Below are 26965 nucleotides of genomic sequence, written 5' to 3'. Positions count from 1 at the left end.
CCTGGGTCCTCCTGCATCATGATGAGGTCTCCCTGGCCATGTACAGATGATCCTGCCTGGGTCCTCCTGCGTCATGATAAGGTCTCCCTGGCCATGTACAGATGATCCTGCCTGGGTCCTCCTGCATCATGATGAGGTGTTCCTGGCCATGTACAGATGATCCTGCCTGGGTCCTCCTGCATCACGATGAGGTGTTCCTGGCCATGTACAGATGATCCTGCCTGGGTCCTCCTGCATCATGATGAGGTCTCCCTGGCCATGTACAGATGATCCTGCCTGGGTCCTCCTGCATCATGATGAGGTCTCCCTGGCCATGTACAGATGATCCTGCCTGGGTCCTCCTGCATCATGATGAGGTCTCCCTGGCCATGTACAGATGATCCTGCCTGGGTCCTCCTGCATCATGATGAGGTCTCCCTGGCCATGTACAGATGATCCTGCCTGGGTCCTCCTGCATCATGATGAGGTGTTCCTGGCCATGTACAGATGATCCTGCCTGGGTCCTCCTGTATCATGATGAGGTCTCCCTGGCCATGTACAGATGATCCTGCCTGGGTCCTCCTGCATCATGATGAGGTCTCCCTGGCCATGTACAGATGATCCTGCCTGGGTCCTCCTGCATCATGATGAGGTCTCCCTGGCCATGTACAGATGATCCTGCCTGGGTCCTCCTGCATCATGATGAGGTCTCCCTGGCCATGTACAGATGATCCTGCCTGGGTCCTCCTGCATCATGATGAGGTCTCCCTGGCCATGTACAGATGATCCTGCCTGGGTCCTCCTGCATCATGATGAGGTCTCCCTGGCCATGTACAGATGATCCTGCCTGGGTCCTCCTGCATCATGTACAGATGATCCTGCCTGGGTCCTCCTGCATCATGATGAGGTGTTCCTGGCCATGTACAGATGATCCTGCCTGGGTCCTCCTGCATCATGATGAGGTGCTCCTGGCCATGTACAGATGATCCTGCCTGGGTCCTCCTGCATCATGATGAGGTGTTCCTGGCCATGTACAGATGATCCTGCCTGGGTCCTCCTGCATCATGATGAGGTCTCCCTGGCCATGTACAGATGATCCTGCCTGGGTCCTCCTGCATCATGATGAGATGTTCCTGGCCATGTACAGATGATCCTGCCTGGGTCCTCCTGCATCATGATGAGGTCTCCCTGGCCATGTACAGATGATCCTGCCTGGGTCCTCCTGCATCATGATGAGGTGTTCCTGGCCATGTACAGATGATCCTGCCTGGGTCCTCCTGCATCATGATGAGGTCTCCCTGGCCATGTACAGATGATCCTGCCTGGGTCCTCCTGCATCATGATGAGGTCTCCCTGGCCATGTACAGATGATCCTGCCTGGGTCCTCCTGCATCATGATGAGGTCTCCCTGGCCATGTACAGATGATCCTGCCTGGGTCCTCCTGCATCATGATGAGATGTTCCTGGCCATGTACAGATGATCCTGCCTGGGTCCTCCTGCATCATGATGAGGTGTTCCTGGCCATGTACAGATGATCCTGCCTGGGTCCTCCTGCATCATGATGAGGTCACCCCGGCCATGTACAGATGATCCTGCCTGGGTCCTCCTGCATCATGATGAGGTCTCCCTGGCCATGTACAGATGATCCTGCCTGGGTCCTCCTGCATCATGATGAGATGTTCCTGGCCATGTACAGATGATCCTGTCTGGGTCCTCCTGCATCATGATGAGGTCTCCCTGGCCATGTACAGATGATCCTGCCTGGGTCCTCCTGCATCATGATGAGGTGTTCCTGGCCATGTACAGATGATCCTGCCTGGGTCCTCCTGCATCATGATGAGGTGTTCTTGGCCATGTACAGATGATCCTGCCTGGGTCCTCCTGCATCATGATGAGGTGTTCTTGGCCATGTACAGATGATCCTGCCTGGGTCCTCCTGCATCATGATGAGGTGTTCCTGGCCATGTACAGATGATCCTGCCTGGGTCCTCCTGCATCATGATGAGGTCTCCCTGGCCATGTACAGATGATCCTGCCTGGGTCCTCCTGCGTCATGATAAGGTCTCCCTGGCCATGTACAGATGATCCTGCCTGGGTCCTCCTGCATCATGATGAGGTCTCCCTGGCCTTGTACAGATGATCCTGCCTGGGTCCTCCTGCATCATGATGAGGTGTTCCTGGCCATGTACAGATGATCCTGCCTGGGTCCTCCTGCATCATGATGAGGTGCTCCTGGCCATGTACAGATGATCCTGCCTGGGTCCTCCTGCATCATGATGAGGTGTTCCTGGCCATGTACAGATGATCCTGCCTGGGTCCTCCTGCATCATGATGAGGTCTCCCTGGCCATGTACAGATGATCCTGCCTGGGTCCTCCTGCATCATGATGAGATGTTCCTGGCCATGTACAGATGATCCTGCCTGGGTCCTCCTGCATCATGATGAGGTCTCCCTGGCCATGTACAGATGATCCTGCCTGGGTCCTCCTGCATCATGATGAGGTGTTCCTGGCCATGTACAGATGATCCTGCCTGGGTCCTCCTGCATCATGATGAGGTCTCCCTGGCCATGTACAGATGATCCTGCCTGGGTCCTCCTGCATCATGATGAGGTCTCCCTGGCCATGTACAGATGATCCTGCCTGGGTCCTCCTGCATCATGATGAGGTGTCTCTGGCCATGTACAGATGATCCTGCCTGGGTCCTCCTGCATCATGATGAGGTGTTCCTGGCCATGTACAGATGATCCTGCCTGGGTCCTCCTGCATCATGATGAGGTCACCCCGGCCATGTACAGATGATCCTGCCTGGGTCCTCCTGCATCATGATGAGGTCTCCCTGGCCATGTACAGATGATCCTGCCTGGGTCCTCCTGCATCATGATGAGATGTTCCTGGCCATGTACAGATGATCCTGCCTGGGTCCTCCTGCATCATGATGAGGTCTCCCTGGCCATGTACAGATGATCCTGCCTGGGTCCTCCTGCATCATGATGAGGTCTCCCTGGCCATGTACAGATGATCCTGCCTGGGTCCTCCTGCATCATGATGAGGTGTTCCTGGCCATGTACAGATGATCCTGCCTGGGTCCTCCTGCATCATGATGAGGTGTTCTTGGCCATGTACAGATGATCCTGCCTGGGTCCTCCTGCATCATGATGAGGTGTTCTTGGCCATGTACAGATGATCCTGCCTGGGTCCTCCTGCATCATGATGAGGTGTTCCTGGCCATGTACAGATGATCCTGCCTGGGTCCTCCTGCATCATGATGAGGTCTCCCTGGCCATGTACAGATGATCCTGCCTGGGTCCTCCTGCGTCATGATAAGGTCTCCCTGGCCATGTACAGATGATCCTGCCTGGGTCCTCCTGCATCATGTACAGATGATCCTGCCTGGGTCCTCCTGCATCATGATGAGGTGTTCCTGGCCATGTACAGATGATCCTGCCTGGGTCCTCCTGCATCATGATGAGGTGCTCCTGGCCATGTACAGATGATCCTGCCTGGGTCCTCCTGCATCATGATGAGGTGCTCCTGGCCATGTACAGATGATCCTGCCTGGGTCCTCCTGCATCATGATGAGGTCTCCCTGGCCATGTACAGATGATCCTGCCTGGGTCCTCCTGCATCATGATGAGGTCTCCCTAGCCATGTACAGATGATCCTGCCTGGGTCCTCCTGCATCATGATGAGGTGTTCCTGGCCATGTACAGATGATCCTGCCTGGGTCCTCCTGCATCATGATGAGGTCTCCCTGGCCATGTACAGATGATCCTGCCTGGGTCCTCCTGCATCATGATGAGATGTTCCTGGCCATGTACAGATGATCCTGCCTGGGTCCTCCTGCATCATGATGAGGTCTCCCTGGCCATGTACAGATGATCCTGCCTGGGTCCTCCTGCATCATGATGAGGTGTTCCTGGCCATGTACAGATGATCCTGCCTGGGTCCTCCTGCATCATGATGAGGTCTCCCTGGCCATGTACAGATGATCCTGCCTGGGTCCTCCTGCATCATGATGAGGTCTCCCTGGCCATGTACAGATGATCCTGCCTGGGTCCTCCTGCATCATGATGAGGTCTCCCTGGCCATGTACAGATGATCCTGCCTGGGTCCTCCTGCATCATGATGAGGTCTCCCTGGCCATGTACAGATGATCCTGCCTGGGTCCTCCTGCATCATGATGAGATGTTCCTGGCCATGTACAGATGATCCTGCCTGGGTCCTCCTGCATCATGATGAGGTGTTCCTGGCCATGTACAGATGATCCTGCCTGGGTCCTCCTGCATCATGATGAGGTCTCCCTGGCCATGTACAGATGATCCTGCCTGGGTCCTCCTGCATCATGATGAGGTCTCCCCGGCCATGTACAGATGATCCTGCCTGGGTCCTCCTGCATCATGATGAGGTGTTCCCGGCCATGTACAGATGATCCTGCCTGGGTCCTCCTGCATCATGATGAGATGTTCCTGGCCATGTACAGATGATCCTGCCTGGGTCCTCCTGCATCATGATGAGGTGCCACCTTCAGGCGTCCTTCCCGTGGTTTGACATCCATGTAGCTGTTATCCTTTGCTGCCAACTACTGGCCAAACCTAGTGGCGACACCTGCAGTACTTACTACTGACGGTTAAAATGTGATTGTTTATGTTATGTTGCAGCATTTATTATCTTCCCTGCAGTATCCTGGCCTGTGATTGGTTGGGGCTCAGCAACAATCTATAAATAGGGGCGTATTTCAAGGCTCTGGATTCTCTTGATAGGAAGTCTAGCTACTTAGACTCTGCTCACTACAAAGAGCCGGCTCTTCTGGCTCTTTCACAGCTCCCGTGGTAATCCGTGTAAGGGTGGGATTAATTGAGCCATGGGCTCACTGCATGGAGCAGACTCCTCTCGTTCCCACGGAAGATCGGTCATGTCAGCGGACAACACATAACAAGTACTGGGTCCAGTCTCTACTAGAAACCATATCCGTGTGCCATAGAGAGTGCCATGTGCTGCCCATGCAGCAGAGCCAGTCCAGCTCCTACTAAGCAGCCTGACCACCAGACCAGGGCCGAGGAGCTCTACAATCCACCGCCTGGGGCGTGCCCGCAGGACCATTCTACACCTTATCACCGGCTGCTGCCATTAAAGGCAACCAACCCTCTCTTCAGGTAGGTCGGATGGTTCCCAGTTACATCCTAAGCCCTAAACATACTTTCCATAATCCTTTAATACTTCATAGCCTAATATGACCATTTCCCACAGAGGCTTCCTGGGTAGTGGGTGCACTAGTTACTCCAAGTCCCCTCTTCTGTCCCTCCTACCTGCCCCTCACCACCGGCTCCCCGAAGCTCTGCGCATGTCCAGTAGCTGCAGTGCTGAGAGCGAGAATGTGCGCATGCTCAGAGCTCTAGGAGCCGGTGCTGCGACAAAGCCCAACACCTTATTGTTCAACATCCGTGTCTGCACGTGTGATCCCTGGCTGCCACTAACCCCACGGCCTCCCCTTCACCATCTGCCCGGAGATACATCAATACACACCTGGAGTGCCTCAGGGGATCACAATACTACTGCTGCCCCTACTTCCTGTAACCCCTCACTGGCCCCATGGGTGTGGATGAGGCCTGTTCTCCAGGACTAAGCCATCGGGACGTGAACTGGCACTAGGCCACGCTACAAGCCACTCAGTGATCCCCTCTGCTCCCACACTCTGTAAACAGTGAATGACCCCCTGGAGGCACCTACCTTCTTCTTGCTGCAGTAAATCTGCCACTTCTTCTCTGGGGGTAGGGCAAACATGGCCTCCCGGTTCTTATCTGTGAGATCCAGCTCATCCTGGTAAGAAAAACACAAAAATATCACTCAATGCTGCCCCCTACAGGTCAGGGGTAGAAGTGCCCTACATCATGTCGTTGCTGCCCCCTACAGGTCAGGGGTAGAAGTGCCCTACATCATGTCGTTGCTGCCCCCTACAGGTCAGGGGTAGAAGTGCCCTACATCATGTCGTTGCTGCCCCCTACAGGTCAGGGGTAGAAGTGCCCTACATCATGTCGTTGCTGCCCCCTACAGGTCAGGGGTAGAAGTGCCCTACATCATGTCGTTGCTGCCCCCTACAGGTCAGGGGTAGAAGTGCCCTACATCATGTCGTTGCTGCCCCCTACAGGTCAGGGGTAGAAGTGCCCTACATCATGTCGTTGCTGCCCCCTACAGGTCAGGGGTAGAAGTGCCCTACATCATGTCGTTGCTGCCCCCTACAGGTCAGGGGTAGAAGTGCCCTACATCATGTCGTTGCTGCCCCCTACAGGTCAGGGGTAGAAGTGCCCTACATCATGTCGTTGCTGCCCCCTACAGGTCAGGGGTAGAAGTGCCCTACATCATGTCGTTACTGCCCCCTACAGGTCAGGGGTAGAAGTGCCCTACATCATGTCGTTACTGCCCCCTACAGGTCAGGGGTAGAAGTGCCCTACATCATGTCGTTACTGCCCCCTACAGGTCAGGGGTAGAAGTGCCCTACATCATGTCGTTACTGCCCCCTACAGGTCAGGGGTAGAAGTGCCCTACATCATGTCGTTACTGCCCCCTACAGGTCAGGGGTAGAAGTGCCCTACATCATGTCGTTACTGCCCCCTACAGGTCAGGGGTAGAAGTGCCCTACATCATGTCGTTACTGCCCCCTACAGGTCAGGGGTAGAAGTGCCCTACATCATGTCGTTACTGCCCCCTACAGGTCAGGGGTAGAAGTGCCCTACATCATGTCGTTACTGCCCCCTACAGGTCAGGGGTAGAAGTGCCCTACATCATGTCGTTACTGCCCCCTACAGGTCAGGGGTAGAAGTGCCCTACATCATGTCGTTACTGCCCCCTACAGGTCAGGGGTAGAAGTGCCCTACATCATGTCGTTACTGCCCCCTACAGGTCAGGGGTAGAAGTGCCCTACATCATGTCGTTACTGCCCCCTACAGGTCAGGGGTAGAAGTGCCCTACATCATGTCGTTACTGCCCCCTACAGGTCAGGGGTAGAAGTGCCCTACATCATGTCGTTACTGCCCCCTACAGGTCAGGGGTAGAAGTGCCCTACATCATGTCGTTACTGCCCCCTACAGGTCAGGGGTAGAAGTGCCCTACATCATGTCGTTACTGCCCCCTACAGGTCAGGGGTAGAAGTGCCCTACATCATGTCGTTACTGCCCCCTACAGGTCAGGGGTAGAAGTGCCCTACATCATGTCGTTACTGCCCCCTACAGGTCAGGGGTAGAAGTGCCCTACATCATGTCGTTACTGCCCCCTACAGGTCAGGGGTAGAAGTGCCCTACATCATGTCGTTACTGCCCCCTACAGGTAAGGGGTAGAAGTGCCCTACATCATGTCGTTACTGCCCCCTACAGGTCAGGGGTAGAAGTGCCCAACATCATGTCGTTACTGCCCCCTACAGGTCAGGGGTAGAAGTGCCCTACATCATGTCGTTACTGCCCCCTACAGGTCAGGGGTAGAAGTGCCCTACATCATGTCGTTACTGCCCCCTACAGGTCAGGGGTAGAAGTGCCCACATCATGTCGTTACTGCCCCCTACAGGTCAGGGGTAGAAGTGCCCACATCATGTCGTTACTGCCCCCTACAGGTCAGGGGTAGAAGTGCCCACATCATGTCGTTACTGCCCCCTACAGGTCAGGGGTAGAAGTGCCCACATCATGTCGTTACTGCCCCCTACAGGTCAGGGGTAGAAGTGCCCACATCATGTCGTTACTGCCCCCTACAGGTCAGGGGTAGAAGTGCCCACATCATGTAATTACTGACTAGTTGTTCCCTCTATAGACAGTGGGTGGACGGGAGATAATTGCTGGCTCTCGCCCCGATCCGGGTGGCAGCTGCAGACACTTGCAGGTTCCCCCAGGAGGGGAGAGGTTTAACTATATTCTGGGGGGACATATGGAAATACTTAGATGGATTCCCAGATTTTGAGGGAAGACAAGTGAAACAACATCCCGAGCCTCGTTACATGGGATTCCTGGCCCCGAGAAAGATTCCAGCCGAAAATAAGCCAAGGAATGCTGTCTGAGGTCAGGGAACAGGAACACCACGGGGGAGGAAGAGGAGGAAGAGGAGGCAGCACCCCGACACCAGAGGAGACACCTCCACTCACAGCTAAAGCTGCAAAACACCACCCTGCTGAGAAACATGGCATTATACACTCAGCGGCCACTTTATTAGGTCCACCATGCTAGTAACGGGTTGGACCCACTTTTGTCTTCAGAACTGCCTCAATTCTTCGTGGCATAGATACAACAAGGTGCTGGAAGCTCCTCAGAGATTTTGCTCCATAGTGACATGATGGCATCACACAGTTGCCGCAGATTTGTCGGCTGCACATCCATGATGCCAATCTCCCGTTCCACCACATCCCAAAGATGCTCTATTGGATTGGGATCTGGTGACTGTGGAGCCATTTGTGTCCAGTGACCTCATTGTCATGTTCAAGAAACCAGTCTGAGATGATTCCAGCTTTATGACATGGCGCATTATCCTGCTGAAAGTAGCCATCAGATGTTACAGGGTACATTGTGCTCATAAAGGGATGGACATGGGCAGCAACAACACCATGACACCACCACCACCAGCCTGAGCCGCTGATACAAGGCAGGATGGATCCATGACACCACCACCACCAGCCTGACCCGCTGATACAAGGCAGGATGGATCCATGACACCACCACCACCAGCCTGAGCCGCTGATACAAGGCAGGATGGATCCATGACACCACCACCACCAGCCTGAGCCGCTGATACAAGGCAGGATGGATCCATGACACCACCAGCACCAGCCTGAGCCGCTGATACAAGGCAGGATGGATCCATGACCCCACCACCACCAGCCTGAGCCGCTGATACAAGGCAGGATGGATCCATGACACCACCACCAGCCTGACCCGCTGATACAAGGCAGGATGGATCCATGACACCACCACCACCAGCCTGACCCGCTGATACAAGGCAGGATGGATCCATGACACCAGCACCACCAGCCTGAGCCGCTGATACAAGGCAGGATGGATCCATGACACCAGCACCACCAGCCTGACCCGCTGATACAAGGCAGGATGGATCCATGACACCACCACCACCAGCCTGAGCCGCTGATACAAGGCAGGATGGATCCATGACACCACCACCACCAGCCTGAACCGCTGATACAAGGCAGGATGGATCCATGACACCAGCACTACCAGCCTGAGCCGCTGATACAAGGCAGGATGGATCCATGACACCAGCACCACCAGCCTGACCCGCTGATACAAGGCAGGATGGATCCATGACACCACCACCACCAGCCTGAGCCGCTGATACAAGGCAGGATGGATCCATGACACCACCACCACCAGCCTGACCCACTGATACAAGGCAGGATGGATCCATGACACCACCACCACCAGCCTGAGCCGCTGATACAAGGCAGGATGGATCCATGACACCACCACCACCAGCCTGAGCCGCTGATACAAGGCAGGATGGATCCATGACACCACCACCACCAGCCTGAGCCGCTGATACAAGGCAGGATGGATCCATGACACCAGCACCACCAGCCTGAGCCGCTGATACAAGGCAGGATGGATCCATGACACCAGCACCACCAGCCTGAGCCGCTGATACAAGGCAGGATGGATCCATGACACCAGCACCGCCAGCCTGAGCCACTGATACAAGGCAGGATGGATCCATGACACCACCACCACCAGCCTGAGCCGCTGATACAAGGCAGGATGGATCCATGACACCACCACCACCAGCCTGAGCCGCTGATACAAGGCAGGATGGATCCATGACACCACCAGCACCAGCCTGAGCCGCTGATACAAGGCAGGATGGATCCATGACACCACCAGCACCAGCCTGAGCCGCTGATACAAGGCAGGATGGATCCATGACACCACCACCACCAGCCTGAGCCACTGATACAAGGCAGGATGGATCCATGACACCAGCACCACCAGCCTGAGCCGCTGATACAAGGCAGGATGGATCCATGACACCAGCACCACCAGCCTGACCCGCTGATACAAGGCAGGATGGATCCATGACACCACCAGCACCAGCCTGAGCCGCTGATACAAGGCAGGATGGATCCATGACACCACCAGCACCAGCCTGAGCCGCTGATACAAGGCAGGATGGATCCATGACACCACCACCACCAGCCTGACCCGCTGATACAAGGCAGGATGGATCCATGACACCACCACCACCAGCCTGACCCGCTGATACAAGGCAGGATGGATCCATGACACCACCACCACCAGCCTGACCCGCTGATACAAGGCAGGATGGATCCGCGCTTTCATGTTGTTGTACCAAATTCTGACCCCACCATCCGAATGTCGCAGCAGAAATCGAGACTCATCAGACCAGGCAACGTTTTTCCAATCTTCTACTGTCCAATTTCGATGAGTTTGTGCAAATTGTAGCCTCAGTTTCCTGTTCTTAGCTGAAAGGAGAGGCACCCGGTGTGGTCTTCTGCTGCTGTAGCCCATCTGCCTCAAAGTTGGACGTACTGTGCGTTCAGAGATGCTCTTCTGTCTACCTTGGTTGTAATGGGTGGCGATTTGAGTCACTGTTGCCTTGAGTCACTGTTTTACCAGAGAAAAATCGTGACGAGTAGGGGCCTGGACCTTCATGGTGAGGTTGAGGTGTTCAGGTAACTCAGTCGCCCACATCCCTTCATCAGCCTTCCTAGGGAGGGATCGGATCCTGATCTTCTACCGGGGGCAGCCTAAGCTGTGTCACAGGTGCGGTGACCCCACACATTTCAGCGCAAACTGCACCGTGCAGAAGTGTGCGTTGTGTAGGGGTGTCGGCCATCTCGCTGCATCCTGTACAGGGCAGATTAGGTGTAACCTGTGTGGTGATCTCGGTCACCCGTACAGTCGTTGTCCTCTTTCCTTCGCTAATGCGGGCTCAGCCTCAGCGGATGAAAGCCATGAGGCTGAATCTGCTGGGGAGGGGACTAGCAGAGGCGGAGGAATGGAGGGGCCAGGGAAGAAAAACCGGAAAAAGACGCCTGCCGAGCTAAGGCGTCTAGAGAAGCAGCAACAGGAGAGAGAGCGGGGGGAGTCTCGGGCTGCTGGGACAACCTCTGGCGCTATCCTGGAGACCACACCTGTCGCTGAGGCCCCAGGGGATGATGTACTGGATGAGGAGGTCAGGAGGATCGAGAGAGGAAGGTGCCACATCCTCAGATCCCTCCCATTATGAGAGTATGGACGAGGATAATAGGGCGTGGCTAGAGGAAAAGCGTAAGCGTGGCACCAAAAAGAAGAAAAAGGGTAAAAAGAAGGGAGGTGTAAGATCTTCTCCCTCCCTGACTAAGGTACCCAAGGAAGGTGCAACCGACCCCCCGCTGGTCCAACTTTCAAATTGATTCCTGGCCCTGGATGGAGCCTCTCCTGCCGATGGAGGGGCTGAGGGTGAAGGGCCAGAGGTGGCGGAGGGGCCTGCAGGGGGTGCCGAGTCTCCCCCTGGGGAGTCAGGGTCCTCTGGAGGGGAGAATGGCCCAGAGTCTGGAGACAAGGATGAGGAGGCAGGTTCTGGATCTGCCCCTGAAACATCAGAGAAACCCCCCGGATGGGAAGAGGCTACTGGAAGCTCAATTCGTCTCTCCTGGAAGAAGCGGAGATCAGACAATCCTTTGAGGACTTTCTTCAGAGCCAGGTACCATTGCTGGGCCTTTGTAGCAGTAAGTCAGAGTGGTGGGAGATGCTCAAGAAAAGGGTGGCGAGATTCTTCCGCCAGCTCTCGAGCCTCAGGAGCCTGGACAGGTACCGCCTGTATCAGGGCCTGAGGAGGAAACTCCAGCATCTCGTCTCGACTGGAGGTAGTCGTGAGGACATCTCCAGAGTGAAATCCTTGCTGAAGAGGTGTCAGTACGATAGACACGCATCTTTGGTTTTTGAGAAGGATTACGGGAAATACCGCTCGCCCGACCCTTACAGAAAATGCAAGATGTCAGTGAATGGTAAAGTTGTCACAGGACTGGTTGACAGTACGGGATCCAGATCGGGGATCCTGGAGGTCGTCAGATCCTTCTACTCACACCTCTTGGGCAGGAAGGTTCTAGATCGGGATGTGATGTCGGCTTTCCTGGCTGAAACTGTCCCTGAGCCAGGAGTAGACCCCTCTCTTGATGTTTTGACAGAGATGATCAGGGAAGAGGAAGTCAGCCGGGCGATTGAAGGGCTCGCCCTCAAGAAATCGCCAGGTCCGGATGGCTTAATATCTGAGTTTTATAAGACCTTTAAGGACTCCTTGGTTCCCCTCCTGATCATCCTGTCAAAGGGTAAGGACCGATCTCGTATTGAGAACTGGCGTCCCATAGCGCTTCTCAGTGCGGACAGAAAGGTTTTGGCAAAGGTGCTGTTTAATCGGCTGGTGCAGTTTGCACCCCGGCTCCTTTCGGGGACCCAGCACTGCTCTGTTCCAGACCGCAGTACATTTAGTGCTGTGCTTTGTGTCCGGGAGGCAGTGGAGCAGGGCAGGGCTGGTAACTGGAAGGGGTACTTGCTGTCCTTGGATCAGCCCAAAAGCGTTTGATCAGGTTAACCACGAGTACCTCTGGTCTGTCCTTCTGAGGTATGGCCTGCCGGGGGAGTTTGTCAATTGGCTAAAGGTTTTGTACGCAGGGGCAGAGAGTTTCCCACTTGTGAATGGTTGACTTGGCCGCGCTTTTGAGGTCGAGTCTGGTGTTCGCCAGGGTTGTCCTCTGAGCCCACTACTGTACGTGTTCGCGATTGACCCATTCCTTTGGAGGGTTGATCGTGGTCCATTGGTGGGAGTCGGGATGGATCGGGCAGCACCGGAAGCCGCTCTTAGAGTGGTAGTGAATGTCGATGATGTCACCAATTTCGTGTCCTCGGGAGAGGAGGCACAATGTGTGATGTCAGAGGTTGACCGCTACTCAGAGGCTTCTGGGTCCAAGATCAACCGGGAAAAGATCAACCGGGATAAGTCTCTGGCTGGGAGAGGGGGATCCAGGCTTTGATCTCCCGGACACTCTTCCAGGGCCCCAGGACTCTGCCAAAGTTCTAGGCATCGAATTTGGCCAGGGGGATTACCCCATGCAAAACTGGGACGGCAGGCTTAAGATCGCCGCCCAGAAGGTGGACCAGTGGAAGGGTTGGTCTTTGACCCACAGAGAAAGGGTTAATCTGATCAAAACCTACCTGCTCCCGTTGCTGATATATCTGGGCAGTGTGTGCATGTTGCCAGAACCCCTCTGGACTCGGGTCTACAGTCTGGATGGCTGGATGCAGGGGATGGTTTCGGCCTTTCTTCCAGGAATGGGAGACAGGAGGACAAGAGAAGGATCTTCATACACCGCATGGGCATCTTCCGGCTTACAATACCCCGGTTCTGAAGGTGATTCGCCGGTGGGGTCTGGGAATGTGGGAGATCAGGACCATGTTGAGGAAAGTCCTCGACAAGAGGGTTCTGTTGACCCATTTCCAGAAGCCTCTGGCCCTCAGGGATTGCCCAAGTCAGGATCTGGGGGTGGGTTTGAGTTTATTGAATTCCATCAGGATCCCCTTGAAGTTTTGGGACGTGACTTGGCGCTGCTTCCATGGAAAGCTGTGTGTGAGGGACAATCTGAAGTGTAGGAGCTCTGAGGAAAGGGGTTGTCCCCGGGAGGAGTGCGGTGGTCTGCTGGAGAGCATGGACCACTTCCTGCTTCAGTGCCCCTTTAACACAGAGGTGTACAGCCACAGCCGGGTGGGCGCTTCCATCCATTGGCCAGGGTTTGCCGGTCTCTCCTATGCAGAGGCCTGGGTGGCCGGGACCGCTGCACGTTATTTCTAGTCAGTCTAGTGGTCAGGTACCACACGTGGAACGCACGGTGTTTAGTATCGACGCAGCGTAAAATCCTCCCGGTGGATGAGGTGGTTAGGAACATTGTGGGTGACCTGGTGAAGGTGCGCTCTCTGGAGTATGAGAGGCTGGGCACGAGGAGGACCTCTCTCCTTAGTGTCCCTTAGTCTGTCCTCTCCCTCCTGGTGAAGGTGCGCTCTCCGGAGTATGAGAGGCTGGGCACGGGGAGGACCTCTCTCCTTAGTGTCCCTTAGTCTGTCCTCTCCCCCCTGGTGAAGGTGCGCTCTCCGGAGTATGAGAGGCTGGGCACGGGGAGGACCTCACTCCTTAGTGCCCCTTAGTCTGTCCTCTCCCCCCTGGTGAAGGTGCGCTCTCTGGAGTATGAGAGGCTGGGCACGGGGAGGGCCTCTCTCCTTAGTGTCCCTTAGTCTCTCCTCTCCCACCTGGTGAAGGTGCGCTCTCCGGAGTATGAGAGGCTGGGCACGGGGAGGGCCTCTCTCCTTAGTGTCCCTTAGTCTGTCCTCTCCCTCCTGGTGAAGGTGCGCTCTCTGGAGTATGAGAGGCTGGGCACGGGGAGGGCCTCTCTCCTTAGTGTCCCTTAGTCTGTCCTCTCTCTCCTGGTGAAGGTGCGCTCTCTGGAGTATGAGAGGCTGGGCACGGGGAGGGCCTCTCTCCTTAGTGTCCCTTAGTCTGTCCTCTCCCCTCCTGGTGAAGCTGCGCTCTCTGGAGTATGAGAGGCTGGGCACGGGGAGGACCTCTCTCCTTAGTGTCCCTTAGTCTGTCCTCTCCCTCCTGGTGATGGTGCGCTCTCTGGAGTATGAGAGGCTGGGCACGGGGAGGACCTCTCTCCTTAGTGTCCCTTAGTCTGTCCTCTCCCCCCTGGTGAAGGTGCGCTCTCTGGAGTATGAGAGGCTGGGCATGGGGAGGACCTCTCTCCTTAGTGTCCCTTAGTCTGTCCTCTCCCCTCCTGGTGAAGGTGCGCTCTCTGGAGTATGAGAGGCTGGGCACGGGGAGGGCCTCTCTCCTTAGTGTCCCTTAGTCTGTCCTCTCCCCCCTGGTGAAGGTGCGCTCTCTGGAGTATGAGAGGCTGGGCACGGGGAGGGCCTCTCTCCTTTGCACCTCCTCTACACGGACCTCACCAATCCTGATAGTTTGTTACAATGCATCAGTATAGACTATAAATCTGTATCAGATGTACATATAATATGTAATCTGGAGCAGTGGGGAAACAATAAGCGGCCAGCACCAGACTCATGTCCCCAGCAGCCGGCGCCTGCCTAATGGGGATGAATGGTTCCCACTCCAAAGTCTGGAGACAGAATATAAAACTTGAATCTTTATATGTATAATGTTGTCTTAGAGCGGTGTACACACTGCATAACCTCCTACACTTCTCCACCCCCCCTCTGGGATGTAGGACACCCTGCAGGGGCCCTAATGGCTGCACTACCGCACATTAGTGGGGCCCCAAAGATCATCCACGTGGCTCCCATTAATTAGGATTGGAGTAAGTGTCATGTCAGCTCCATGGTGAACTACTGGTGCATGAAGCAGTGGGGAGGGAGGATGGTGCACCAGAGAGATACAGTGCTGACCGCCCGCCCGGGGGGACCTCTACAGCTCGCTCTGTGGGATCACTATTACCCCGGGGCAGTAGGCTGCTGTCTGCCCACTCCAGTCACAGATGCCGGTCGCAGGTCTCCTTAGAGCCAGCTATAGACTGCAGGCATGCCGAGCGCCTCCTGATAACCTGCCGGCACCAGGGGCACCTACACACGGGGGTCCGCACTGGATTGTTTATGCCGAGGCTGAATTTAAGTTGTTGTACTCACACTCTGTGATCAAACACTTGATTTAGACTGTAACCTGCAAGACCCTGCTCCCTCCTCCCTCGTCTGCCAGAGTGGTTCCCCACACAGGGGCTCATTTACTAAGGGTTCGTGGAGCGCATTTTTGTTGGATTTCCAGGCGATTTCCGAGTTGCGCGCATTTAACAGGGGTTTTTGGCGCATCGGCACCGGCTTGCACGCGACACAAATGGGGGGGGGGGGGGGGGTGTTGAACAATCTGATGGATTAGGAAAACCTACGGGATTTGACATCCGAAATTGTATCGCAAGACACGCACTTACAAGCATCGGGAAGACGTAGGTGAACTCCGGCTCGGAAGCGACACATGCAGGATATCGGGCGCACGAACTACGTGAATTGTGCTGGACTTCATCTTTGTCGGACCATCCGGATCGGGGATTGCAACAGGACGGGTAAGTAAATTTGCCCCATAGTGTAAGGTTCTCCAGGGGGGCAGTCACCGGTTTCCAGCTCTCCTTGGTACTACCAGTATGGCGCTGTCCAGGGCACAGTCTGGGGGGTAGTGTGAGAGAAAGCCTGGAGGGCGCCAGCGGGGGGCGGCCGCGGAAGGGAGGGACAGGGGGGGGCGAACATTTCTTTAATTGGATGTTATTTTAAAAAAAAAAATGTCCCTGTGTGAAGATAATTTCTCATAAATGTCGCCATGTTGTCCCTTAGAAACGAGAGCTTCCTTGGATACGACCCCCTCACACTCTGGCAGCGGTGGCCAGACATGCGCTATAGAGTCCTGCCTGACCTCCTGGACTCAGTGATCATTACCACAGGACGGCTGCAGGACCTGCAGTAACTCCCGGACATGTCATATACAAAAACCTTATGTGCAATCCCTCCAGCAGAGGTGGTCGTATCCAAGGACACAGTCTTGTCTCTAGGGGACCATATGACTACATTTATGAGAAATTATCTTCACACAGGAACATTTTTTATTAAATGACATCTAATAGAAGGAATGTTTATGTATGGCAGATAAATGACACTGGATGTGACTGCCCAGACAGGAGGAGGAGACCCCTTTAACCTCCCAACACATCCAGCAGAGGGGCTTATTACCGTCCTCATGATTTAAGGCACGGAAGGTCACGGTTGGGGTGACTATTGGGGGGACCTCCTGGGTGGGGGAGGTGAGTGCTCCCTTACTGTCGCTCCCACTTACCACCAGCTCGGAGAAGCGGGCGTTCAGCTCCTCCGGGGACGGGATCGGGCCGGAGAACTCCAAGAACTGGAGCGGATTATTGTCCTTGAGGTTAATCTCTGGGTGATCGCTGCTCCCAAAGCAGCAAAGGAACCCCAAAGCAGGACGCCCCCTCTTCCGGGAAGCCATGGCCATCGTGTGCCCGGCTATCTGCCAATCATATTCTGCGGAGAGAAGGAAACGGATCAGACAAGGACCCTCACATAGAGACCACCATGGGGGAAGGGGGGGGGTATATACATCACATAGAGACCCCCCATGTACAAGAATATAACTACTATAATACTGCCCCCTATGTACAGGAATATAACTACTATAATACTGCCCCCTATGTACAGGAATATAACTACTATAATACTGCCCCCTATGTACAGGAATATAACTACTATAATACTGCCCCCTATGTACAGGAATATAACTACTATAATACTGCCCCCTATGTACAGGGATATAACTACTATAATACTGCCCCCTATGTACAAGAATATAACTACTATAATACTGCCCCCTATGTACAGGGATATAACTACTATAATGCTGCCCCCTATGTACAGGAATATAACTACTATAATACTGCCCCCTATGTACAGGAATATAACTACTATAATACTGCCCCCTATGTACAGGAATATAACTACTATAATACTGCCCCCCTATGTACAAGAATATAACTACTATAATACTGCCCTCTATGTACAGGAATATAACTACTATAATACTGCCCCCTATGTACAGGAATATAACTACTATAATACTGCCCCCTATGTACAGGAATATAACTACTATAATACTGCCCCCTATGTACAAGAATATAACTACTATAATACTGCCCCCTATGTACAAGAATATAACTACTATAATACTGCCCCCTATGTACAGGAATATAACTACTATAATACTGCCCCCTATGTACAGGAATATAACTACTATAATACTGCCCCCTATGTACAAGAATATAACTACTATAATACTGCCCCCTATGTACAAGAATATAACTACTATAATACTGCCCCCTATGTACAGGAATATAACTACTATAATACTGCCCCCTATGTACAGGAATATAACTACTATAATACTGCCCCCTATGTACAGGAATATAACTACTATAATACTGCCCCCTATGTACAGGAATATAACTACTATAATACTGCCCCCTATGTACAGGAATATAACTACTATAATACTGCCCCCTATGTACAGGAATATAACTACTATAATACTGCCCCCTATGTACAGGAATATAACTACTATAATACTGCCCCCTATGTACAGGAATATAACTACTATAATACTGCCCCCTATGTACAGGAATATAACTACTATAATACTGCCCCCTATGTACAGGAATATAACTACTATAATACTGCCCCCTATGTACAGGAATATAACTACTATAATACTGCCCCCTATGTACAGGAATATAACTACTATAATACTGCCCCCTATGTACAGGAATATAACTACTATAATACTGCCCCCTATGTACAGGAATATAACTACTATAATACTGCCCCCTATGTACAGGAATATAACTACTATAATACTGCCCCCTATGTACAGGAATATAACTACTATAATACTGCCCCCTATGTACAGGAATATAACTACTATAATACTGCCCCCTATGTACAGGAATATAACTACTATAATACTGCCCCCTATGTACAGGAATATAACTACTATAATACTGCCCCCTATGTACAGGAATATAACTACTATAATACTGCCCCCTATGTACAGGAATATAACTACTATAATACTGCCCCCTATGTACAGGAATATAACTACTATAATACTGCCCCCTATGTACAGGAATATAACTACTATAATACTGCTCCCTATGTACAGGAATATAACTACTATAATACTGCCCCCTATGTACAGGAATATAACTACTATAATACTGCCCCCTATGTACAAGAATATAACTACTATAATACTGCCCCATATGTACAGGAATATAACTACTATAATACTGCCTCCTATGTACAGGAATATAACTACTATAATACTGCCCTCTATGTACAGGAATATAACTACTATAATACTGCCCCCTATGTACAGGGATATAACTACTATAATACTGCCCTCTATGTACAGGAATATAACTACTATAATACTGCCCCCTATGTACAGGAATATAACTACTATAATACTGCCTCCTATGTACAGGAATATAACTACTATAATACTGCCCTCTATGTACAGGAATATAACTACTATAATACTGCCCCCTATGTACAGGGATATAACTACTATAATACTGCCCCCTATGTACAGGAATATAACTACTATAATACTGCCCCCTATGTACAGGAATATAACTACTATAATACTGCCCCCTATGTACAGGAATATAACTACTATAATACTGCCCCCTATGTACAAGAATATAACTACTATAATACTGCCCCCTATGTACAGGAATATAACTACTATAATACTGCCTCCTATGTACAGGAATATAACTACTATAATACTGCCTCCTATGTACAGGAATATAACTACTATAATACTGCCCCCTATGTACAGGAATATAACTACTATAATACTGCCCCCCTATGTACAAGAATATAACTACTATAATACTGCCCTCTATGTACAAGAATATAACTACTATAATACCGCCTCCTTTGTACAGGAATATAACTACTATAATACTGCCCCCTATGTACAGGAATATAACTACTATAATACTGCCCCCTATGTACAGGAATATAACTACTATAATACTGCCCCCTATGTACAGGAATATAACTACTATAATACTGTCCCCTATGTACAGGAATATAACTACTATAATACTGCCCCCTATGTACAGGAATATAACTACTATAATACTGCCCCCTATGTACAGGAATATAACTACTATAATACTGCCCCCTATGTACAGGAATATAACTACTATAATACTGCCCCCTATGTACAGGAATATAACTACTATAATACTGCCCCCTATGTACAGGAATATAACTACTATAATACTGCCCCCTATGTACAGGAATATAACTACTATAATACTGCCCCCTATGTACAGGAATATAACTACTATAATACTGCCCCCTATGTACAGGAATATAACTACTATAATACTGCCCCCTATGTACAAGAATATAACTACTATAATACTGCTCCCTATGTACAGGAATATAACTACTATAATACTGTCCCCTATGTACAGGAATATAACTACTATAATACTGCCCCCTATGTACAGGAATATAACTACTATAATACTGCCCCCTATGTACAGGAATATAACTACTATAATACTGCCCCCTATGTACAGGAATATAACTACTATAATACTGCTCCCTATGTACAGGAATATAACTACTATAATACTGCCCCCTATGTACAAGAATATAACTACTATAATACTGCCCCCTATGTACAGGAATATAACTACTATAATACTGCCCCCTATGTACAGGAATATAACTACTATAATACTGCCCCCTATGTACAGGAATATAACTACTATAATACTGCCCCCTATGTACAAGAATATAACTACTATAATACTGCCCCCTATGTACAGGAATATAACTACTATAATACTGCCCCCTATGTACAGGGATATCTCCTTGTACTTCTGGACACTGCTCAGGATCTCCCCCTGTAGCTTCAGGTTTGCTATCGCTGCTCAGTCGTTATTCTGTTGCAGTTGGACGTCCTGGATGTAACTTATCACTGCTGATGGTTTGTTACAACTGTATCTAATCCTGTAATTGTATGAGTGGAAGAGACTTCAGACTGATACAATGTAACAAACCAGAGCTGTGGGAAGTGTTGGCAGAATCCAGTTTTTCCAGAGATAAAGTTGATCCTCAGCTTAGATACAGTTAGATACAGAGCGATGGGTAAAATATTTGTGGCTGGGACCGATGATGTCAGTGACATTTTTCAGCCCCCGGATTCAAGTCTTACATATACAGCTCTTAAAGGGCTACTTAGCATAAACACTTCCCACCCACAGCCGCAGGCCTGACGAATCGCCCACAGAGGAAACAAGACATCACAGATTCCAGGCATCAAGAGAAGATCACTGATTTATTACTGACTGCATCACATTTATTACTGACTGTATCACATTTATTACTGACTGCATAACATTTATTACTGACTGTACCACATTTATTACTGACTGCTCCACATTTATTACTGACTGCATCACATTTATTACTGACTGCTCCACATTTATTACTGACTGTAACACATTTATTACTGACTGTATCACATTTATTACTGACTACATCACATTTATTACTGACTACATCACATTTATTACTGACTGCTCCACATTTATTACTGACTGCATCACATTTATTACTGACTGCATCACATTTATTACTGACTGCTCCACATTTATTACTGACTGCACCACATTTATTACTGACTGCATCACATTTATTACTGACTGTATCACATTTATTACTGACTGCATAACATTTATTACTGACTGCTCCACATTTATTACTGACTGTATCACATTTATTACTGACTACATCACATTTATTACTGACTGCATCACATTTATTACTGACTACATCACATTTATTACTGACTGTATCACATTTATTACTGACTGCATCACATTTATTACTGACTGCATCACATTTATTACTGACTGCTCCACATTTATTACTGACTACATCACATTTATTACTGACTGTATCACATTTATTACTGTCTGTATCACATTTATTACTGACTGCTCCACATTTATTACTGACTGCTCCACATTTATTACTGACTGTATCACATTTATTACTGACTACATCACATTTATTACTGACTGCATCACATTTATTACTGACTGCTCCACATTTATTACTGACTACATCACATTTATTACTGACTGCATCACATTTATTACTGACTGTATCACATTTATTACTGACTGCATAACATTTATTACTGACTGCTCCACATTTATTACTGACTGTATCACATTTATTACTGACTACATCACATTTATTACTGACTGCATCACATTTATTACTGACTACACCACATTTATTACTGACTACATCACATTTATTACTGACTACATCACATTTATTACTGACTGCTCCACATTTATTACTGACTGCACCACATTTATTACTGAGACTTAAAATTGTGTCACAACAGCACGAAGCAAAGTCCCAAGAAGAACAGGTGCAGCAGTGTCACCTCCTGGGCACAGTCAGAGCCCATTTGCTGAGGGTGCAGGTAAGGACCCTTAGCAGGGGCGTAACTAGGAGAGACAGGGCCCCATAGCAGACTTCTGAATGGGGCCCTCCTTCCCCCTTAAAAAATATATATATTTATATACTTACAAGTGTGAGTCACACACATACAGCATATACACCCATCCCACATATGTCATCCACATCCAGCGTATATACCCATCCCACATATGTCATCCACATCCAGCGTATATACCCATCCCACATATGTCATCCACATCCAGCGTATATACCCATCCCACATATGTCATCCAGCGTATATACCCATCCCACATATGTCATACACATCCAGCGTATATACCCATCCCACATATGTCACACACATCCAGCGTATATACCCATCCCACATATGTCATACACATCCAGCGTATATACCCATCCCACATATGTCATACACATCCAGCGTATATACCCATCCCACATATGTCATACACATACAGCGTATACACCCATCCCACATATGTCATACACATACAGCGTATATACCCATCCCACATATGTCATACACATACAGCGTATATACCCATCCCACATATGTCATACACATACAGCGTATATACCCATCCCACATATGTCATACACATCCAGCGTATATACCCATCCCACATATGTCACACACATCCAGCGTATATACCCATCCCACATATGTCACACACATCCAGCGTATATACCCATCCCACATATGTCATCCACATCCAGCGTATATACCCATCCCACATATGTCATCCACATCCAGCGTATATACCCATCCCACATATGTCATACACATACAGCGTATATACCCATCCCACATATGTCATACACATACAGCGTATATACCCATCCCACATATGTCATCCACATCCAGCGTATATACCCATCCCACATATGTCATCCAGCGTATATACCCATCCCACATATGTCATACACATCCAGCGTATATACCCATCCCACATATGTCATACACATACAGCATATACACCCATCCCACATATGTCACACACATACAGCGTATATACCCATCCCACATATGTCATCCACATCCAGCGTATATACCCATCCCACATATGTCATCCAGCGTATATACCCATCCCACATATGTCATACACATCCAGCGTATATACCCATCCCACATATGTCACACACATCCAGCGTATATACCCATCCCACATATGTCACACACATCCAGCGTATATACCCATCCCACATATGTCATACACATCCAGCGTATATACCCATCCCACATATGTCATACACATCCAGCGTATATACCCATCCCACATATGTCATACACATCCAGCGTATATACCCATCCCACATATGTCATACACATCCAGCGTATATACCCATCCCACATATGTCATCCACATCCAGCGTATATACCCATCCCACATATGTCATACACATCCAGCGTATATACCCATCCCACATATGTCATCCAGCGTATATACCCATCCCACATATGTCATACACATCCAGCGTATATACCCATCCCACATGTCATCCAGCGTATATACCCATCCCACATATGTCATACACATCCAGCGTATATACCCATCCCACATATGTCATCCAGCGTATATACCCATCCCACATATGTCATACACATCCAGCGTATATACCCATCCCACATATGTCATCCAGCGTATATACCCATCCCACATATGTCACACACATCCAGCGTATATACCCATCCCACATATGTCATACACATCCAGCGTATATACCCATCCCACATATGTCATACACATCCAGCGTATATACCCATCCCACATATGTCATCCACATCCAGCGTATATACCCATCCCACATATGTCATACACATACAGCGTATACACCCATCCCACATATGTCATACACATACAGCATATATACCCATCCCACATATGTCATACACATACAGCGTATATACCCATCCCACATATGTCATACACATACAGCGTATATACCCATCCCACATATGTCATACACATACAGCGTATATACCCATCCCACATATGTCATACACATACAGCGTATATACCCATCCCACATATGTCATACACATACAGCGTATATACCCATCCCACATATGTCATACACATACAGCGTATATACCCATCCCACATATGTCATACACATACAGCGTATATACCCATCCCACATATGTCATCCAGCGTATATACCCATCCCACATATGTCACACACATCCAGCGTATATACCCATCCCACATATGTCATACACATCCAGCGTATATACCCATCCCACATATGTCATCCACATCCAGCGTATATACCCATCCCACATATGTCATCCAGCGTATATACCCATCCCACATATGTCATACACATCCAGCGTATATACCCATCCCACATATGTCACACACATCCAGCGTATATACCCATCCCACATATGTCATACACATCCAGCGTATATACCCATCCCACATATGTCATACACATCCAGCGTATATACCCATCCCACATATGTCATCCACATCGGGCGTATATACCCATCCCACATATGTCATACACATCCAGCGTATATACCCATCCCACATATGTCATACACATCCAGCGTATATACCCATCCCACATATGTCATACACATCCAGCGTATATACCCATCCCACATATGTCATACACATCCAGCGTATATACCCATCCCACATATGTCATACACATACAGCGTATATACCCATCCCACATATGTCATACACATCCAGCGTATATACCCATCCCACATATGTCATACACATCCAGCGTATATACCCATCCCACATATGTCATCCAGCGTATATACCCATCCCACATATGTCATCCAGCGTATATACCCATCCCACATATGTCACACACATACAGCGTATATACCCATCCCACATATGTCATCCAGCGTATATACCCATCCCACATATGTCATACAGCGTATATACCCATCCCACATATGTCATACACATCCAGCGTATATACCCATCCCACATATGTCATCCAGCGTATATACCCATCCCACATATGTCATACAGCGTATATACCCATCCCACATATGTCATCCAGCGTATATACCCATCCCACATATGTCATACACATCCAGCGTATATACCCATCCCACATATGTCATACACATCCAGCATATATACCCATCCCACATATGTCATACACATACAGCGTATATACACATCCCACATATGTCATACACATCCAGCGTATATACCCATCCCACATATGTCATACACATACAGCGTATATACCCATCCCACATATGTCATACACATACAGCATATATACCCATCCCACATATGTCATACACATACAGCGTATATACGCATCCCACATATGTCATACACATACAGCGTATATACCCATCCCACATATGTCATACACATACAGCGTATATACCCATCCCACATATGTCATACACATACAGCGTATATACCCATCCCACATATGTCACACACATACAGCGTATATACCCATCCCACATATGTCATACACATACAGCGTATATACCCATCCCACATATGTCATACACATACAGCGTATATACCCATCCCACATATGTCATACACATACAGCGTATATACCCATCCCACATATGTCATACACATCCAGCGTATATACCCATCCCACATATGTCATCCACATCCAGCGTATATACCCATCCCACATATGTCATACACATACAGCGTATATACGCATCCCACATATGTCATACACATACAGCGTATATACCCATCCCACATATGTCATACACATACAGCGTATATACCCATCCCACATATGTCATCCACATCCAGCGTATATACCCATCCCACATATGTCATCCAGCGTATATACCCATCCCACATATGTCATCCAGCGTATATACCCATCCCACATATGTCATACATATACAGCATAATATGTATATAATGGGGCACATCGTCCATTCTTTAGTGTGCCAGGTTGGAGGATGGGGCCCCCTGACACTGTGGTCCCCATAGCAGCTGCTACCACTGTAGTTACGCCCCTGACCCTGAGGGACACTATGGGGGGGGGGGGGGGGTAGTGCTGTCCGTCTCCTGTATCTATAGATATCAGACAGATATTGGGGTCCGGGTTGGGCCAGTACCTGCTGCGGGATCATGGGGGTCTCCGGCTGCGGACCATCCTGGGGTCTGTCGTGTCCGATGTGACAGCCTCCCCCTCCTCTGCACATTCCTCAGCCCCTGCGCCCCGGATATAGATCAGAGGGTTCGTCTCATTGTATCCGCAGCTTCTATTCTTACCCCGCACATGTGTGACCCCGGGAGGATCGGGGGATTGTCGGCTCTAAGCTCTCCGCTTGCTGTCAGTGAATGAGACCCAATAACAGTTCCCGCTATTCAGTCCTGCCCTGAAGGTTTGTTACAGTGTATCTAATCCATACAATACACAGCAGTGCTTTGCTACAATGTGTCAGGCTGTTTAGCAGATGACATCTCCCACAATACAATGCAGCAGAGCGCAGCTTTGGAGGTGTGTGGAGTATAAGGGTCACCCCTGCCCCCCAGAATATCCCCCCAGGAGGGGTCTCCATGGAAAGTCTCAGAATGTCCCATAACCCTCAGCTGTGAGAATGCTCTCCATTCACTGACAGCAAGCAGAGATCCTGAGCTCAGACACAGACACTGCAATAGATTAGCAGCCCTCATTCACACCAAGACATTGTGACGCCACCCCTGCAGCGTCATCACAGACCCCCCAACACATGTACTGGACAGCTCTACTACTCTCTGTTATCAGCCACCCCTGCAGCGTCATCACAGACCCCCCAACACATGTACTGGACAGCTCTACTACTCTCTGTTATCAGCCACCCCTGCAGCGTCATCACAGACCCCCCCCCCAACACATGTACTGGGCAGCTCTACT

The 26965-nt window shown here is 49.9% G+C and overlaps 1 protein-coding gene across 1 annotated transcript in view; it reads right to left on the bottom strand.

Annotated features, from left to right (window-relative positions):
- The window catches only part of DAAM2 (dishevelled associated activator of morphogenesis 2), a 135668-nt gene extending 109337 nt beyond the window's left edge, over positions 1-26331 (bottom strand). Inside the window, 3 exon segments of the mRNA XM_072132104.1 lie at positions 5709-5798; positions 16842-17044; positions 26184-26331. Of these exon segments, the coding sequence (XP_071988205.1) occupies positions 5709-5798; positions 16842-17015 (264 nt within the window). The 5' untranslated portion in view covers positions 17016-17044; positions 26184-26331.
- Between the last annotated feature and the right edge of the window lie 634 nt (positions 26332-26965).

Source organism: Engystomops pustulosus, unplaced genomic scaffold (genome assembly GCF_040894005.1).
Source record: "Engystomops pustulosus unplaced genomic scaffold, aEngPut4.maternal MAT_SCAFFOLD_229, whole genome shotgun sequence".
Lineage (NCBI taxonomy): Eukaryota > Metazoa > Chordata > Amphibia > Anura > Leptodactylidae > Engystomops > Engystomops pustulosus.
The sequence above is the reverse complement of the archived record's forward strand: the minus strand, read 5'-3'. Positions and strand labels throughout refer to the sequence as shown.